Source organism: Scleropages formosus, chromosome 4 (assembly GCF_900964775.1).
Source record: "Scleropages formosus chromosome 4, fSclFor1.1, whole genome shotgun sequence".
In the NCBI taxonomy this organism is placed as follows: domain Eukaryota; kingdom Metazoa; phylum Chordata; class Actinopteri; order Osteoglossiformes; family Osteoglossidae; genus Scleropages; species Scleropages formosus.
Window position 1 is genome coordinate 14688776 of NC_041809.1, and position 20299 is coordinate 14709074.

General features: G+C 41.6%; 1 protein-coding gene across 2 annotated transcripts in view; it reads left to right on the forward strand.

The window, feature by feature from the left end:
- ncor1 (nuclear receptor corepressor 1) overlaps positions 1-20299 on the forward strand; it is a 72714-nt gene that overhangs the window by 33332 nt on the left and 19083 nt on the right. For both annotated transcript variants that reach the window (XM_018755288.2, XM_029251402.1), the window contains exons 18-24: positions 6649-6711; positions 9469-9605; positions 9702-9828; positions 11034-11490; positions 12716-12833; positions 13372-13555; positions 19374-19544. In XM_018755288.2, the coding sequence (XP_018610804.2) occupies positions 6649-6711; positions 9469-9605; positions 9702-9828; positions 11034-11490; positions 12716-12833; positions 13372-13555; positions 19374-19544 (1257 nt within the window). The remainder of the gene's footprint in view (positions 1-6648; positions 6712-9468; positions 9606-9701; positions 9829-11033; positions 11491-12715; positions 12834-13371; positions 13556-19373; positions 19545-20299) is intronic.

The window sequence follows — 20299 nt, forward strand, 5'->3', positions numbered from 1 at the left end:
ATTTATTCTTTTAGCAGACGCTTTTGTCCAAAGCGACGTACAACTCAGTAAAAGTACAACCTATGCATTATATTAAGAGAAAGAGACGTGTGACTCAAGTAAACCTAGTTTATTACCTACCAATTGCTGCACCGAGGTTCATCGTTCGAGTAGTTGCATAAAAACACAGGATAGACAAACCCTGATACCCTCCTACCAGATTTCTTTTTTTTTTTTTTAATTATATAAATAAGATGCACAAGCAAGAAAAATACTGCCGGAGTAGTGGCTGAATAAAGGCTTTATCTGGTGATGCTCATGAAGTTACGGTGCATGAACATTTACACCATACATGAGCTAGAGAGATCTTGGGCAAAATGAGTCCAGAAAAGGTGAGTTTTCAGACCCTTCTTGAATGTAGACAGTTTCCACAGTTCTGAGTGAGAGGGGAAGGTTGTTCCACCATAGTGGAGCCAGAACTGAGAACCTCCGTGCTTTACCTTTCGTGCACGGGACCACCAAGCACGCAGAAGTAGACGGGCGAAGGGGTCTAGCTGGGGTGTAGCGGTTGATCAACGCCTGTAAGTAGCTAGGAGCAATCCTATTTATGCAGTTGTAGACAATATCCAGGGTCTTGAATTTGATTCGGGCAGCTATAGGAAGCCAGTGCAGAGAAATGAGAAGAGGAGATATGTGGGAACGCTTTGGCAAATCAAACACAACTTGTGCAGCAGCGTTTTGTAGAAGCTGCAGAGGTTTGATGGCAGTAGCAGGAAGGCCGCACAGGAGAGAGTTGCAGTAGTCCAGAGGGGAAGTCACCATGGCCTGGACAATATTTGGGCAGAGTCAATTGTGAGGTAGGGACAGATCCTACGAATATTATGCAGGAGGTATCTGCAGGACCGGGTTGTGGCTTCGATGTTCTGAGAGAAAGGCATACTTGTGTCAATCGTTACTCCCAGACTCTTAGCCTTGGATGTAGGCAAAGTGAGTGAGTTGTCCAGTTTAATTGATAGAGCATGTATTAATCAGAAAACATTGCACAGGTAACTGCATATAGGATTTTCCTTTATTAAGCAAATTATTAAATAAATCTGAACACGTGTTTTTTTATCAAGCACTTACGAGATCGGGGGATGTGTGTTCGAAAAAGATGAGTTTTGAGACCCTACTGAAATGTGTACAGAGATTAAGCAGTTCTGAGTCTGGGGGAGGGGGGTCATTCCATCACGTTGTAGCCAGAACCAAAAACATTAGTGCTTTTGATTTTGTACCTCTTGCACATGGGACCACCAGGTAGGTAGAGCTGGAGGAACATAGCAGTTTTGTTGGGCTGTAGCAAGTGATCAGGTCGTGTGTGTGTGTGTGTGTGTGTGTGTGTGTGTGTGTGTGTGTGTGTGTGTGTGTGTGTGTGTAGGGAAGCAGATCTATTGATGGTTTTGTAGGTTATAACCAGAATCCTGAATTCAGTACAGGCAGCTATAGGAAGCCAGTGAAGAGAGACGAGGAGGAGGGATGCATGAGAACACTTTGATAGGTCAGACACATCTTGTGCAGCAGCATTTTGCATCAGCTGTAGAGGTTTGATGGCAGAGGCCAGAAAACCAGACAGGAGAGTGCAGTAGACCAGGCAGGATATCACCATAGCCTAGATGAAGATTTTCCACTGACCAGTTCTTCCAGGAGTTTTTGTTTGGTCATCTGTGTCCCCTTGAACTATTATGTTGGAGACAAAATTGGCTTGATGTTGAATGTGTCAGATAATGTTTAATATTTAACTTTTTTGCAGTTTCTCCTCATTTTTAAATATCCTTCTATTTGAGATAGTTCACTTATAAACAAGCATACCTGCCTGTTCACCGTCTAATGTCAGGGGTGTACTAATTTTACGTTTATTAATTTAGCTGACACTTAAAGCGATGTACAGCTCAGTATAAACAAAACTAATGTACCAACAGAGAGATACAGATGCATATACTCAATTTATTCACTACCATTTTTTTGCCAGTTGTGGCCACAAATGACACCTGTTTTTTTTTTTTTTTTTTAAAAAGTAATGCAACATTTAATCCAGAAAACTGGAATAAAAAATTTTGTGTCCACCTCTCTGTGTCTTTGGTTCATAGTGGAGCAAAACAAAACTAAATCTTATCTTATTCCATGGGAAATGCTTAAATGGCTAGGAAAGTGTTATTGTCACCTTTTTCTAGTAGTTCAATAATTTTTTGATTTCAATCAGGTGGTTCTTTAGTTTGGAAATGATTTTGTCTGTGATGAGTTCCCTGTAATAATGAAATCAGTCATTCAGCCAGTCTGAATCAAGATAATGACACATTCTGATTTATGTCTGTGTACCACGAGAAAAGTAAAAGAGAAGCCTGAAGAAAAGAAATAAAATCAAATGATTATCTGGGGAGATCAGAAACAAGATTGTAGCTTAACACGGACAATGTCAAGGCTACAGTTCCTTCTTCAGAGATCTTGATCCTGTTTTAGACCCACAACACTATAGCCTTACTCTGTGGACATTGCAACAAGAAAAATTTCGATCAAAGATTGCAGAGAAGGACTGTTTGAATGGTAGAGAAAGCACGTAATGAATTGCTGCAGAATGCAGCTGACCTTTAGATACAAGGTACAGCAGTCTGAAGTATAACCATCTATCACCAACTCAGAGAGGGGGGTGGGGGTTTAAATAGTAGGAGACCCAGGTCAGGCCCCACTTCTGAGAGATGGATGGTTTTTTTTTTTTTTTTAAAAGTATGATTGCTGTTTGCCAAAACATGCCTCAGCATGTCAAAATCCTTCTGGGAGAATGTCCTCTGCAAACTTTTTGCTAAAGCAAACTATCTCTAAGTTTCCACAAAACAAATTAAAACCTTCAAAGCAAAGAACTGTTACTCTTAGCTACTTGTCACTCTGCTGTCTCTTCAGCTAAAACCTCCTTCTACCACAACAAAACAGTCTGCAACAAAAAAAAAACCAGAGACTTTTTGCCACCTTATCCCTTCTGTGTCCTACATCGCCTGCTCCTCCTACTTCTCTCATTGCTGATGACTTTGCTTTGTTTTTCAGAGACAAAGTAAAAACAATCACTGACAAGTTCTCAGCATCACCCTGCCTGGTTCACGCTGGACCTCCCTGCGAAGCTATGCTCTCCAAATTCAAGCTGCTGTCCAAATCTGAAATCTATGGTCTCTTGATATCCCACAGAGAGATATCCCATCACCTGCTTGCTTGATCCAGTCCCATCGTTACTCCTACAGAACATTTACCTGCAATTCTCCACCTTCATCTCTAAAGTCATCAACTTCTTGCACTTGCACTCCTCTGGCTGTTTCCCAGCTGCCTTCAAAACTGTTCTGATTTCACCTCTCTTAAAGAAACCCTCCCTGGATACCAATTCAGTCCAAAACTACAGACAGGTCTCCCTCCTCTCCTTCCTGTCTTAAACTCTAGAGCGGGCGGCCTGTGATCAACTGTCTGATTTCCTCACCCAGAACCATCTCCTCTGGTTATCAGTCTGGTTTCAAAGTTGGTCATTCCACTGAGACGGTGCTTTCTGGTGGTGATTAATGCTCTCCAATCTGCTAGAGCCGCCTCCCTCTCCTCGGTCTTCATCCTCCTCAATCTGTCTGCAGCATTCGACAATGTCAACCACTGGATTCTACTCTCCTCTCTTAATCAGCTTGGGATCAAAGGAGCGGCACTAAGATGGTTTGAGTCCTACCGATCTGACAGATCCCGTCAAGTGGTCTGGCGGAGCTCTCGTTCTTCTCCTCTGCCTCTCTCAACCAGGGTCCCACAGGGCTTTGTACTGGGTTCTCTTCTCTTCTCGATTCACACCTCCTCCCTCAGCCCGGTCATAGCCTCCTATGGATTCAAGTACTACTGCTATGGTGATGATACCCAGTTCTTCCTCTCCTTTCCACCTGGAGTGTCAGACATTTCCGCACGCATTGCTGCCTGCCTGTTGGACATCTCTGCATGGATGTCCGATCACCACCTCCAACTCAGCCTCTCCAAAACAGAGATTTTTCTCCTCCCAGCTGGCCTGTCCTCCTGTCGCGATCTGTCGATCAAACTGGACAACTCAGTCATTTTCCCTACCTCCTTGGCTCTCCGGTCCAGGAGGTATATCCTGCGTAATATTCATAGGATTCGTCCCTACCTAACAACTGACTCTGCCCAAATACTTGTCCAGGCTATGGTGACATCCCATCTGGACTACTGCAGTTCTCTCCTGTGTGGCCTTCTCGTTATTTCCATCAATTCTTTGCAGTTGTTAGAGAATGCTCCTGCATGAGTTGTTTGATTTGCCAAAACATTCCCATGTATCTCCTCTACTCATTTTTCTGCACTGGCTTCCTATAGCTGCCCAGATGAAATTCAAGACCCTGGTTATTGTCTACAAATGGATTAATAGAACTGCTCCTAGCTATTTACAAGACTTCATCACCTGCTACACCCCAGCCCAGACCCCTTTGCTCGTCTACTTCTGCTCAGTTGGTGGTCCCACACATGAAAAGTAAAGCGCAGAGATTCTCGGTTCTGGCTTTGTTGTGATGGAATGACCTTCCCCTCTCACTTAGAACTGCAGAAACTCTTGTCTACATTCAAGAAGGATCTGAAAACTCATCTTTTCCGGACTCACTTCTCCCATGGTCTCTCCAGCTCATGTATGGTGTAAACATTCATGCACCATAACTTTATGATCATCCCCAGATAACTCTTTACACAGCCGCTACTCCTGCATTATATGTGAATGTTTGTTTGTGCACTTTATTTAAAAAAAAAAAAAAAAAAAACTTCCTACTTTTTTTTGTATCAGGATTCATCTATCCTGCATTTTATGTACTTACTGGAGCGATGAACTTCGGTGCATCAAGTGAAAAGTAACAAACTAGGTTTACTTAGCCATAGCTGCAGACATGTGATTCTTTCTGTTAATGTAATGCACAAATTGTATTTTTGCTGAGATGTACATCACTTTGGAGAAAAGCATCTGCTAAATCAATAAATGTAAATGTAAGAACAGCTTCCCTACAGTGAAGCATGGAAGAGCTTCAGTGATTGGAACAATGAGTTGCTTTGAGTTGAAGGAGTTGCTTTGATGCCTCAGGCAGTGGGTGCATGGAGTGTCTGCATACCATCATGAAAGCAGAAGCATACCAAGGTATTTTGGAGTGCAGTGTCGCACTCTGGTTCAGATAAGCGGGTCTTCGACAGAGGTCATATGTCTTCCAACATGACAGTGATCCCGAACACTTTCGGAAGCACCCAGGAATGGATCAGAACAAAACATTCCTTTTCTGCTTTTGGCCCTAAAGGTCACAGGTTCGAATCTCATCTCTAGCTGTAGTACCCTTGAGCAAGGTACTACTTATCTGACTTAGTATTGCTCAACCCTCTGGGTAGTGTTTATGCACCGATGTCTTTGAGCGGTTTCAGTGGTCGTCTTTGTAGTCCAGTATTCTGAAGGAAATGAGTGATTGCTTTCTTGTGGAAGAGTATTGGAACTGGCAGGAAGGAGATGTCAACAGTCAGATCTGGTGACTGAGTACAGGATGTTATGGTAAATTGTGTGCCTGTCTCATTCAGAGACGTACACTCGCAGATTTCTATCGGTTGATATTTTCTGGGAATATGTGTGCATGCGTTCGGAAAGACGGTATGTTCAGACTTGCAGCACTTTGATCTGCACTTTGGAATACCCTTTTGAGTCCTTGACAAACCTTGCAGCATTGTGGTACTATGAAGCCTGCAGACCTAAAAAATAGTTGGCTTCTTTCCATTTACAATATATAAATTACAGTACTACTTGGGTTTCTGATTAAATTTACATTTATTTATTTAGCTGATGCTTTTCTCCAAAGTGACTTACAATGTTAAGGTCACAAATATTACATGCTCACAAACCCATTTATACAGCTGGGTAATTTTACTGAAGTAATTTTAGGGTAAGTACCTTGCTCAAGAGTACTACAGCCGGAGGTAGGGATCGATCCTGCGACCTTTGGCTCCAAAGGCAGTAGTTGTAACCACTACACTACCATCTTAATAAGGCTTCTCTGAATTTTGACATTCCTTGTATATTATTATAGCTATTGAAGCTTGAGTCTTTTTTCCCCCATTCTACCCTCAGTGAACAGTTATTAATAGTTTATTTTTTGCATCGTGAAACACATTTAGTAAAAATGGCTCACTTAGAACTTTGCAATGGAAAAATAAAATAGCAGAAATGTCAAGGGTCATCTGGAACTATATTTGTCTTCTGTTTACAGCGTGTCAGGGAGTTCTGGCAGTAGTAAGGCAGGGGTGGGTGTTATGGGCCATGGTTCAGAGTACCCTTTTGCAACCTCTTTTCTCTGAATTGCTGCGCTGTGGATCACGTGGGCACCCTCAACGCGATCAGTGCAGACTTTTCACTGGGCCGTGGGCAGAGCCTGCTGCTTAAGTGGTGATCACAGGGGCCAGGTTTCCCGAGGAGAGAGGTTGTGGTTATGTTGCCAATGGCCACAACCCGGTCTCGGTCAGCTGACATGGTTGGAAGGGGGGGTGTCATCGGTCTCAGCAGCCTTAAATGTAAAGAGATTATTCAATTAGTGTCTGTAACATGGCAGTTATGTTTGGTCTTTCTGCCTGATAGAACTGCTCCTTTGATCGTAGGCACTGTTGAGGCAGGGGAAACCTCTCGGTGGACTGAGGAGGAAATGGAAGTTGCTAAAAAAGGTATGTGTTCTCCTTCTTTCCTGCAATACCTGTATTTGTCTGTCATTTAAACATCAAATCCTGCTGTTTACAGTTGTACATGCCATCAATGTTCTTTTTCGCCCCATCTGTTTTTAGCTACATACAGTCTGAGGAAACACTGTTTTATGGGTTCATTTTGCTCAAACTTTATTCTAAACTCGAGGCTGTAAAGTGTGGGGATTGGTATGTTGCACCCCAAAATATATTCTGGTGAAAGAATTTTGTGTGAAAGCTTAGCTTCTCTCATGAAGACAGTATAAACAAATAGAATTAATCTTTATTAATTAACCATTAGTGTGCTGGAGGCCTTTTGTCTCATGTAGTTATTTGATCTAAAAGTAGTCATTAGTGTTAGTGTGCTCATCATCTCAACATCTGTTTTTAATTCATTGTGTGGCCTGTGAATAGGTCCAACCCCTTGCAACAATAGTACCATATGACTGAGTGTTAATGACATGCATTGAGGAAGAAGAGACAAGTTTCCACAATCCATGTTTCAGATTGAATTATTCGCAGGAATTCATGCTTTATCAGTCTTGGAGAATAATGTTGTAGGTTCTTCTGAATGGCCTAAACACTTGGAAATAAGAGGTGCGTGTTTATGCAGGTTGAAGAGACACAGGTTTGTCAGTGCTGGTCCCAAGCCCAGGTAGATGGTAGGGCTGATGTCAAGATGGGCATCTGGTTGTAAAAATCTCTGCTTCAACCACAACTCTGGGGTACAGTGGCCAACCTAGGTTCTCCTGGAAAAATACCATCAAACTGAGGAGTTGCAGTACGTGCTGGTTGAAATCGTAGTAAAGTTTCATAGCCAGTGTATGAAGGTACATTATGGCATATTCATTCTTACTGATAAATTAGCAGCAAACTAAGTCAGTCCAGTAATGTCCAGGATTTGGTCAGTTTTCCCATTTCCCTTTCTAAGCAATTAGTGACCAGCAGGACTTGAGAGGTGAGGTATCCTGATGGAAGGCTTAATCAGTCTAATTTCAGTCCACAACTTACTGTAAGGCTTGTCTTAGCAGGTTATTGAAACTGTCAGAGCTGATTGTGGGATGTCGTCTAAGTGCGTCTGGCTCAGAAGCAGCTCTAGCCAGAGGCATTGTGCTTGGGGGTTCGGTGACTCCGCCAGGGGACTTGACCTGTTCAAGGAGAAGTGATGCATCTAGCAGAAATTTTGAAGTACTAGCTGTGAAGGTGATACTCTTTCCAGCAGGGGCGTAGCTACGTGGTGGCCATGGGTGGCCAGTGCCACCCCTGACTGAAGCTCGGCCACCCCTTTGGTCACCCCTGTTGTGCAAAGCACTCTGACCACACTGACAGGTGACTTTTTTTCGCCGCTCAAACTTGTATGACGCACATAGTGCGCGGCGCTATTAGGCTGAAGAGCTGCGAACCGCCCGCACGGCACAAACCTCTGTGTGTAGGAGGGAGGAGTAGGAGTGGGAAAATTAAATTTCGGTACCGTTACTGCAGCCAAGTCCAGCGCAAGTGAGCAACGCAAGAGGGTATGGTGATCAGGGGAGTAAAATCAGTGTTGTTTACCTACATTTCGCTACTGTCCATTTCGTGAAAGTTTGTTAAAGTTGAGTTACTGCGATGTTCCATCATGAGAAACAAATGTTAGCTTACCATTAAATATTGCATAACGTAGCTAATGTTAGCTAAAGTTACTGCAACTGAACTGCTAGCTAGCTAATTTTTAAAAATGTTGCCACATAAACGTTACATCATACGCTTACATCGAGCCTGTCACTGTTTTTTGTAAGTAGCTATTCAATTTAATAATAATAAAAGTGTTTCTTGATAGATGTTTGTCTAAACTGTAGAGAGCAAAAGGAAAGCAGGGAAAGATAGGAAGATACTTTCCTTTTTTACAGGGAAAGATAGGAAGATACTTTTTTTTTTTTTTTTTTTTTTTTTACAAAGTGAGGACTTGTAGCAGTAAAACTGAAAATGACAAAGAAAGAGGCATGGGAAATGAATGGTGCAGAGAGGGGAAAAGCAGGGAAAATGTGTGCTGCTAAGGGAGATAGAATCCGAGAGGAAGCTTGTGGAGAAGCTCTACAGAGACGACACACCTCAGACCAGAATCAGAGATGAACAAAAACACTCATGTAGTCAGTCATTGCCCACCAGGTATGTAGGTTACATAAGTTGTATTTGCAAACAAAAAAAATTCCAATACCAAGTTTGCATCATTAGCATCTAAATATACAAATAATGTAGAATAAGGATCATATCAAATGATATTATAATGTTTTTACAGACATTTCTAAGTACTGTCACTGATTTATTGTGTACATTTAATAAATTCTGTAGAATTTATAGAATTTCTGTCCGTAGAATTTGCTTTTGGTACAGCATGTCACAGTTAGTTGTGATTTTTTTTTTTTTTTTTTTTTTGGCCACCCCAATGAAATCACTGGGTCTTCCCTGGCCACCCTTGAAAAAAAGTTCTAGCTACACCCCTGCTTTCCAGCAACAACTAGCTGAACCTTCTGCACTTTGCATTACATTAAATGAGCTTGTTTCTTCCTCTGCTCTGCTAACAATTACTGAAGGTGCTCCACTTGTTGCTTATGATAACACAATGCATATACCAGTTTTGAGGCCCTGTGGTGATGTTGCAAGGTCTCGCGTGCTGTTTGGGTTACTCTGGGATCAGCGCAGGCCGAGGTAAGTTGGCTAAGCTGGTGTGACCCACTGTTGAGTTTAATTCCTCTGTGGATGCAGGGTTAGTGGAGCATGGGCGCAACTGGTCAGCCATTGCCAAGATGGTGGGTACCAAGAGTGAAGCACAGTGCAAGAACTTCTATTTCAACTACAAGCGACGGCACAACCTCGACAACCTGCTGCAGCAGCACAAACAGGTAGGGCTCAGCCGAGGTGTAGACAGGCGGGGAGAAGTGGAAGTATAGGGGAATCCCGGTAGTAAGTGCTGTTAAATGTGCGTGTTCTATGTCCAGGACTCGCGCCGTTCACGTGTGGATCGTGATGTGTCTCAGAGTGAGAGCGTAGCATCCACCACCTCAGCTGCCGATGAAGAGGACAACGAGGGCTCCAATGAAGAGGAGAACCAAGAGGACAGTGAAGGTCAGGCTGCCTGCATCATTGCAGTAACTGAAAGATCTAAACCATGTCCTTGTTGCTTGTCATGTGACCATCTTACGTGGCTAAATCTAGATGAGGAGAGGAAATAACACTGTTGCTGTGGATGCTGTATCCTCTGTCAAAGCACAGCCTGGCAGATAGTGAAAGGTTCTGTTGTATTCCTTTTTTCATCATCAGCACTTTAGTTTCTTGTCAGCTGCTGCTGGAGTTGACACAATACATTGCATTTCTATAGAAGTGATTTCAATCCTTGTGGAGCACTTCATCACTCATGTGATGGTGATTATATGATGATACCAGGGTATTGTTGTCTTTATCTAGCTTTATGAGAAGGAACAATTGAAATCATAATTTTGGAGATTTGACCCCGCCCCCCCCAATAGTTGTTATGTAACAAGATTTAGGTAGCTATACTGTGTGAAGCCGTCCGTGTCTCTGTACCTGCTGGCCTTCTGACCAGCTGCTAAGCTTCACTTTCAATATTCAGAACAATTTTTAGGATTGAGCCGGCATGTGAACAGACTTGTGTGTGTTTGAAACCCTTCTCCCAGAAGCCACACTCTGTCCTGTTTGTATCTTGTGGCTTTCCCCCGTTTGGATACTCACTCCTTTTTCAGTCTGACCCCCCAACAAACTGGCTGCCAGCATTAATTCAGTGGTAAAGGGGTTATTGTACTGCGCTGTTGTTTGACTCTTGCTTTGTCTACAGGACAAGGTTGCATTTCTTTTGAACTTTGATTTTTCTTTAAGAATCATCACGTTAACAGACATTCTAAAGTGCTAGTTTTAACTTGTGTGATCTTGGCCAAATTTTTTATTCATTTTCTTAAGAATTTCAACCCAGTGTTGTTCAGGAAATGAAACACAGAAGTGTGTAAAAGTGTTAAATTAGCTGCTGTACTGTTTTTTGGCTTTTTATGTGCACTTCACTGTTTAATACTTAATGTAGACATAAAATTGGTTCACTTTCATTTTGTTTAAGTTTGTCAGCTTTATATTAATTGACTATGTGGGCCGGATTTGAAGACTAGTGTTACTGTTGCGATTCTGTGTCCGTCAGTCAAGTGGATAAACGGTCTTTCCCTGGTCACCTGTTATAGCTGGTCTGAAATGGAATTACCATGTAGTACATGTAAATAGTGTAAAGTTGTATGTCATCAGGACTTAAACCCACCCTCTCTATGCAGGTGTAGAGAACAGCTCTGACACAGAGAGTGCCCCTTCACCTTCTCAGGGGGGTTCCAGTAAGGCCAGTGAGCAACGGCCAGACTGCCCCAATGGAGCTTCAGGTCCTGGCGCTACTTCTGAGCAGGACAGTGTATCAAAGATCCGTGAGCTGCCCTATGGGGAGCTTCGTGTGAAGCTGGAGAAGAGTCCTGAGTCAGGTGAGCTAGCAGCCTTAGAAGAGAGGCCCCGCCCTCCATACGAAAACCAGGTGCAGACTAAGACAGAACCCCTGGATGTGAGCGAAGTGCAGGTCAAGCTGGAGCCTGAAGCCAAAGAAAAAGGAGAGCGTGATGAGCTGATGGAGCCAGGGGTCAGCCTCTCCCAGAGGGGTCTACCCAGAGACTTGCACTCTGATAACGACTCCAGTGCCACCTGCAGTGCTGATGAAGATGTGGACACTGAGCCAGAGAGGCAGAGGTAGGTGCGCTAGACTTCTCTGAAACACACGGTGTATGGACATGCATACGCTCAGGCTTGCTGCAGTCAGATTGATATTAATGTGCAGGAATGGGGGAGTTGATCTCGGAAGGGAATGTTTTTAGAACAAATTCTTAAGATTGAAAGAACACCACAAACTTGGAAAAAAGTGATTGCTTAAAAACAGTATTTATTTTTAAATTTATACTCTTGACATGTCAGTTAAAAAAAAAAACTTGGAGTTGTGGAAAAAACAACCTGATGGCTAACTTTGAATTAGTGCTCTAGGCTAACAGAGGAATACAGAATTTTGGGCCAGCTTCTGCAGCTGTAAGTGGTCTTTTATTTCTAAGAACTGTTTCTGGCACAGCAGTGCATTTGCAGTGCACCTGTTACATGAAGGGTTCAGTAGCTTCCACATAAACCTGAGACAGTCTGATCATCTAAACTGAAAGTTTAAATTACCTCTGTGTGTTTTCCCCATTTTGTTGCTATGATGGAATCTGGAAGTGTTGAAGGGCTTTTATGGTTATATGTATCAGTAAAATGGGGCAACCTATTGTGGTGTTGCAGCAGTTTTTGTTGGAGAAAAAAATTAAATAACACAAGATACCCTCAAGCTCAAGGTAACAAATATCGCCAAGATTATGCAAAGATTTGTGGCAGGAGGTCATTCTTGATATGGGCAGGACCTTGCTCAACCTATTAGAACAAATGAAAGTTGGAGGAGTAGCAAACTTGCAGACACTCCACTGCATCATTTATTCATTTAATTTCTTTTGAAGTGGCTTACATTGTTTAGCTACATAATTTACCCATTTGTGGTTCTGTAATTTTTATCGGAGCAATTCGGGGTATGTACTTTGCTCAAGAGTCCTAGAGCAGGTGCTGGGATTCGAACTGGAGTCCTTTGAGTGGAAGGAGGTGACTCTAACCACTAGACTACCTTCTGCCACAAAAGGAGCAAAACCAAGGTGCAAGGATGAATGGGAGTGTTTTGCACTCAAGGAAATTTAGTGTTCTGGACAGGTGTTTTTAGAGTAATTCTAGATCATAAGTGTAGTAATCATCATTCCTCTGCTTGTGTCCCTCCTTCTTGCTTTCTGTCATTTATTTACACCTTTCTTTTCCTTCCCCATCCTCTTCTTCCTCAGTCTCTCTCTTGCCCTTAATTTGCCCTGTCTGCACTCACCCAAGTATTGCTTGTTGTCGTCTCCCCTCTCAGATTCTCCATGGACAAACCATCATTGCTCAGCTCACCTGGTTCAGTGCTGGTGTCCTCAGCCAAGAGCCACCTGAATGTTCAGCAGCTCCAGCAGCGTGCTGCATCCATTCCACCAATGGTCAGTGCCTTCCTCTCACAACTGGTGAAACGGATTGTACTCGCACTATAAGAACCAGTTCTAGTGAAAAGTTTGAGAACAGTTATTTTAAGCTTTAATTCAGTTAACACATTTGAACAGGAGATTAGCTGACGTATCTTAAACACTTCCACAGCCATACTCAAAGACGTAGGGCACTTGTTGGGTTGCTCTGCTTTAGCCCTTCTGTCCAACTCATCCAATACAAGTGTTCATCAGGTGTTCTCAGACTTTTCACTGGTGTTGTAGAACTCACCCAGAGTACCTTGGTCAGCGTGGACAGTATTTTGACATTTTAAGTGACTGATATTGCTCACTGTATTCCCAGTATCTGCTGTTTTCTCTGAACTCCTTGACATTACTATCTGCTCAATACTGGATCAGTATTGAAAACTGGATCTCAAGATCAATGTGCATCATTATGACCTGCAACTTAAAAGTAAACAACACAGTACGAGGCTGATAGTAACACTGCTGGTCACCACAAGCCAGTGTTCCTGATTAAAGTGACCTCCCTTAGGTACCGACCCCCTTTGGTCCTGGCAGCATAGCCCCATTAAGCGGCTACGCCATGTTCCAACATCAAATCAAGGCTGTGCATGAGTCGGCCCACCAGGAGGAGAAGCAGCGGCAAGACCAGACTGACACAGAGAGGCGGCAGCCCCGCTTTGCCAGCCGGAGCCCTACCATCCTGGACAGGGATGGTAAGCACTATTCTGGTCTCTAAGAGATCATTTGTGAACACTGACACCTGTGTATGTGTCAGGGCCAGTTAACTGTGCTAGTCATATTTCTATATTTCTATATTTTGTGTCCACCTAATAATTGATCTCACTGTTAGAAATGATCATTTTGGTTTTGGCTTGTGAAACAGTTTACTTCATTTAACAGATCCTTTTCTCCAAAGCAACTTCCAGTGAACACTGTCTAGTGTTATCAGCCCATACCTTATTCACCCAAGGTGACTTACACTGCTATATACAGTGCACTAGTTACACTGAGTTATTCATCCATACATCAGTGAAACACACTGTCTCACTCACACACTATAGGTGACTTAAAGTCACCAGTGTACCTCAATAGCATGTCTTTGGACTGTGAGAGGAAACCGGAGCACCCAGACAAAACCCACGCAGACACAGAGAATATGCAGACTCCACACAGACTGAGCGGGAATCAAATTCACATCATCACGGACCACCCAGATGTTGTTAGGCAGCAGCACTACTCACTATACCACCCAAAGTTGAGAATTATTATTCATTTTTAGCTGACACCTTTGTCTACAGTGACCTACACAGTAGTCAGCCAGTAGAGAACTTAAACAAAGAGATGGGTAGCATAATCAGAGGAAAGGGAAGATTATGTTGATGAAAAGCAATAAACAACTCTTCTGTGCCAGTACATTACTTTTATTCATTTAGCTGATACTTTTCTTCAAAGCATCTTACAATATTACGGTATTTACAATTATTTACCCATTTATACAGCAGAGTAATTTTACTGGAGCAATTTAAGGTAAGTACCTTGCTCAGGGGTTTTACAGCCAGAGGTGGAAATCGTAGTTCTAACCACTATGCTACCAGCTGTACCTGAAGTGATTACAACTGAGTGTTTCTCAACGTTGCACCAAGAAGAGGATGGTGAAAGTGAGGTGTGGAGTAGAAGCTGCAGAGGGTAGGTAAAACATTGTAGATTTAGAGAGGTTGTTTCAAGTGGTTATCAGGTGTCCAAGAAGAGCCACTTTGAAATCCAGTTTGACACCTGAAAAGTGAAAGATGGATTTGAGCATCATCTGCATAATGGTGATTGGAGAAAATATGAGAGGTGATCCCAGGGTTCCCAGGATGCAAAGGAATAGAAAGAACAGAATATGTCCCCTTGTTGATCCCTAAGGGTGGTGGGATAGAGGGGGCATAAGCCTTCTTGAAAATGTTCAGGGAAGGTGCCTGTAACAAGTAAGGTTTTGAACAGAGAAATGACTGTCATACAAGTGATTACTTACTGCCTAAGAAGGAGATTTGATACCTGAGAGTCCATTACAGAATAGAGGGTTGGGAGAGAATGACCAGAATGTTGGGATGTAAGAGGAATATGTGGTGCCTAGAAGCACTTCCAGATTTCTGCTATTGGGTCTGCTCTAAGGCTGATTTTGGGTTGGGATTCATTCTGTGAATTTTATGTTTTGTTTTGCTTGGTCTGTTCATGTTAAAGGAGGGTTTTTTCAAGGAAACATTCATTCTGAGTTAACAAGACTACAGTTTCCTCTTGAGACATCACATAAGTGGATACTATGACCTTTGCGTTGGTTAAAGAAAAAGTAGTGTTCAAAATGCATTAGTCTGATACACTAGGACATTTTTTCTGTTCAAAGTCAGAGAGGACCTCTAAATCTGGGGAAATGGGAACTGCATCGGGATACCTCTTTCAAGTCACTGTATTTTTATAGAATGCTCTTTTTATACAGTGACATGAGCGCTGAACAAAAGATCAAATATAATAAAAATAAAAGGTTGGCTATTCATTCAGTTACAATAATAACTATAATAAAACTATAAGTATACCAACTGGTCACAGAGGAAAGTAACAACAAAACTCGCAACTGCAAGGCAAGGGAGGAAAGAAAAAAACGGGGGGTGGCTAACCCCTCCTGAGCATTCTAGTTTTAAAATAAAAACTAAGTCAGCTTAAACAGGTTTTTACATTTAAATTTATTCATTTAACAGATACTTTTCTCCAAACCAATGTACATCTCATAGAAGATGCAATGTGTGTATTACATTAGCAGAAAGAGAGACTTAAATGCAGATGTTGGATTCTTTAGTGCAGTTAGCTTTTTACCACCATATTTATAACATTGTTGCTAGATGCAATTAAGGTGGTGAGTTGATGTCTAGATTCACATAGGCAGGCCTCATCCTTCATGGCATGCAGTCATCAGCTTCCATCAGCATGGGGTACTGGTATCTCATCCAGCCTCCTTCATGGGGAAACAATGCTCAACAAGAAATGAAGGGTTGGTAACTGATGACATAAAACCAGAGTTTATACTGGGCAGGGGGGAACAGCAAATGGGAATCACATCAGCCATGCATACACCAGAGTAAACATTTGCCAGAGTCTTAAGCCTGAATTTAAAGAAAGATACAAATGGGGCATTGCTGACAATACCTGCAGACTGTTGCAAAATTTTGGCACTCTATAGCTAAAGACATGTCCCCTATTGAGATCTTATTGATCTCAGGTACTTTAAGGTAATCCACATCCAATTAATGAAGAAACTTTTCTGGAACATAATTCAGTTTATTTTTATAGATCGCTCTTCTCACACTGTGACACAGAGTGCTGAACAAAAGCACTTGGGCAAAGAAACAAAATTAACTGTTGGTTACAGACTAGCATAACATATTGTCATTGCATTTATTAAAGCTATCAGTATGCCTATTGGCTACGGAGGAAAGGAACCTAAAAAACTTCCACCTGAAAGTTAAGGGAGGAAAAAAAAAAAAAAACCCTGGGGGTCCGAGTGCTAGTGGCTGCCCACCCCTCCTGGGCATTCTAGTTTAAACAAGCCTAAGTCAGTTTACAGTAATAATGGAATTGCTGCTGTATGTTGACTTGATTTCCCAGTTCACCAAGGTACATTTTGTCAACCATGGTGGTTGGTCATCAGCTTCTGTCAGCATGGGGTGCTTGCTGGCCAGCTGTCGTCCTCATGATTTACTGTAGGGAAACAATGCTTAACAAGAAGAAATTGTAATTTATGATTTAAAGAAATTAGACAGTTTAATACAAAGGGGGAGCTAGAGAAACACATCCCACTGGAATTATGTTACTTAGTGATATGCCTGAGTGAACATGTAAGTCTAAAGCCTGAATTTAAAGGCTAACAGCTTTTCTGACAGTAACTGGTAGACTGTTCCATAGTTTAGGTGCTCTGTAGCTAAATGCGTGCCCTCCTTCTGAGGTCTTATTGATCACAGATACTTTAAGGTAACCTGCATCCAATGAACAAAGATATCTTCCTGGGATATAAGAATCAATAATCTCACTACGGTAAACCGGTGCAATGCCATTTATGGCCTTATAGGTAGAAGTAGAATTTTAAAATCAACGCTAAGTGTAACCGGGAGCCAGTGCAGTGATTTCAGTACCGGTGTTATATGGTTGTACATCCTAGTTCTACTGACAATTCTCGCAGTAGCATTTTGTACCAACTGTAGCCTGGATACAGTCTAATATGCACAACCCGATAATAAAGCATTCAAGTAGTCGAGCCTACTTGAAACAAAAGCATGAACCAGTTTCTCAGCATCTTGCCTACATAAACATAACATAAAAATCAGTCTCACTAAGGTAAAATAGAGCAATGCCATATTCTGCCTTAAAGTTCAAGAGCAGGCAGGTCACAGGGGCAGCTGGCAACGTACTGGTTAGAGCTGCTGCCTTTGGATCAAGGGGTTTGAATCCCACTTCCAGCTCTAGTACCCCTGAGCATACTTACCCTAAATTTGCTCCAGTAAAATTACTCAGCTGTAGAAATGGGTAGATAATTGCAAGTAGCTTTGGAGAAAAGCATCAGCTAAAGGAATAAATGTAAAATTCTGTAATGCATTCTAAACTTAACTGCATGCCATTGCAGTGATTTAACAGCTGCTGTTTTATTGTACTTCCTACTTCATGCAGCAGCCTCCATTAACTGTAGCCTGGATCCAGTCTGGCACAGATAACAGCATTACAGTAGTCCAAACTACTTAAAAGCATGAACAAGTTTCTGTCTTGTCCACATAAGGATTGCCTTAGTTTAGCTATTATTCTCAGCCAAAGGAAGCACAACCTAGTCACTTTAGCAGCGAGGTAAGAATGACAGGTTTCCATCCACCAAAACACCCAAGTTCTGAACACGTTCTGTACACACGACATTTAATCCGTGAGTGGTAAAGATTGATGTGACCATGTCAAGGGTTTCAGCACCACCACTCACCATAAGTACCTCAGTTTCAGTGACATTCAAAGATTTAAAAAAATACTCATCCACAATTTATTAGTAAAACAATTTAAGGACAGTGTGTTGTGTCATCAGGCTTAAATGAAACTTGCATAAAACATCACCCTGTGGTAACGTAGAGTGAGAACAGTGATTGACCAACAGATCTCTGAGGCACACCATGTTAAACAATATAAATGAACGAAGGGATACAGTAATCAGCTTTTAGTACAAACTGTTTCTGGTTAAATAAATACAAACGGAACTACTTCAGAAAATTACCGGTTAGTCCAACCAGGGATTCGAATCTGCTGAGTAAGATATTGTAGTAAACATTAAATGCAGCACTCAAGTCCTGTATCACAACGATCGACCCGCTTCAGACAAGATACAAATATCATTAACATGGATAAGATCCATTTCAGTGCTATGACCAGGATGGAAACCAGACTAAAATTTTCAAATATATTATGGTTAAGGTATTTTACAGTTGGGGAAGCTTCACTCTTTAAAACTTTGGATAAAAACTAAATATTAGAGCGAGGTCTGTAATTCATGGGGTCATTGCAGTCAAGATCCAGTTTCTTTAGTAATGGTCTAATAACGACGACTTTAAAAGCATTTGAGACATAACCATCAAGTAAAGTATTAATCAGAGTGAACTTTGGCATTCCACCTATAGCAGAGTTAAGAAAATGTTCTAGGAGAACGTAAATTGCAGTTTAAGTAATTTAGCAGGGATATAGTCTAAAGGGCAGGTAGTAGGTTTCATTGAGCGAATCAGAAATGTGAGTTCCTCTATAATTAAATCGACGTTACGTAAACGGTGTGGAAAATGTATAATAGCAAAGCTAGAACCTCTTACACTGGCTAGGACAGGAGTAGATGGTATAATTGATACCCAGATGTTCTCGAATTTATTGCTAAAAAAAACAAACTAAATTCTCATTAGTAATTGAAATATTTAGTTTTTGTCTAGGTGTTTTCTAGTTTAGTTAGTATGGGTGTTCAACAGAAAACAAGAGTTATTTTGATTTTTGTCGAATAATCTTGATTAATAATTGGACTGAAAAAGTGCTTCTTTAATTTAGACAGTTCTAACAGGCTATATAATAAGCATGCAGTGTAGTTGAATGGTATTTATTTCCTTTGAAAACAAGCTTGTAACATAACTGAAAAACATTGTTTTGCCTTATGAATGTGCTCTTTTTGATGCTGAATGCAGTGATTGAGCTAAATCTTTTTCCAAATGCATGTAAAATGTCGGCTAGCTCAGGTTTAACATTTACAGCCATGTCAGGTTGGAGTTACACCTATAATTTTCTCATAACTGCTTTAGGGAGAGGTTTTGGTATGCTTTGTTACAGAGGAATTGTTCTGTCATTGTTCTGGGGCTTGATACTCTGCATTACAGATAATTATATAAATGAGTAAATCTAAATCTTGAAATTGTATAATTGTTAAAGCTTTTGACACTTTCTTCTACGTTTGCTTACCCTCTCTCTTTCTGTTTATGTGTGTGTCTATCTGTACAGGGAAGCCTTTCTCCTACATACCATATGACATGAAGCTGGCACTGGAACAAGAGGCCCAATGTCATGGTAGCTCTGGCAGGTCTGCTTCACCATTCCTGCTTTCCCCACGAGAACTGGCCAAGGCCCCAGCACAGACTGATACAAACACCTCCCGTTACAGCGTTCCACCAGGTAGCTGAACCCATCCTCCCCCACAGGATTACCGACCCTCTCCCACCATGTTTGAACCACTACCCCAATTGTTACAAAACTACTACTACTAATTTCCCTGTTCACGGTAGTTCTAATATAGTAACCACCTTTTCTTGCAGATCTTGCTGCTTTTTCATTATTTCGGTTGTGGCCATGGTTTGTACTGTTTTCATCAGAAGTGCAAGTCTTTCTTTAAATTCATACATTTACATGCTTTGAATTTTTTTTTATATATATTTTTTTTAAGAAAGTATTTTCTGTGTTCCTTGCATACGGTGTTTATAAAATATAGGTAATTATCACAGGAACAGAGAGGAAGAAACTGCTTGGCTTTAATAGGTAGTGGAGCTTACTTTAGTGACATCGTGGAAGCCTGTGTTTTAAAATCTTTATTAAAAAGTAAACCCTATTGCTGAGCTATCATTATCTGAATCTTGTATGGCCCCTTCAGATTTCCATTGTAGTCATCAGTATGGCCTGTTTTTATCAGCGTGTGACATTTTGCAGGAGGTTAATCTTAGTGCCGAGACAAGGAGTCACATGTGGCCAAGACCCTGTTAACACACTATAGTTGCACTGCAACTCTACTTACACTGATCAGCCAAAACATTAAAACCACCTGCCTAATATTGTGTAGGTCCCCCACTTGCCACCAAAACAGCTCTGACCCATTGAGGCATCGACTCCACAAGACCTCTGAAGGTGTCCTATGGTATCTGGTACCAAGACATTAG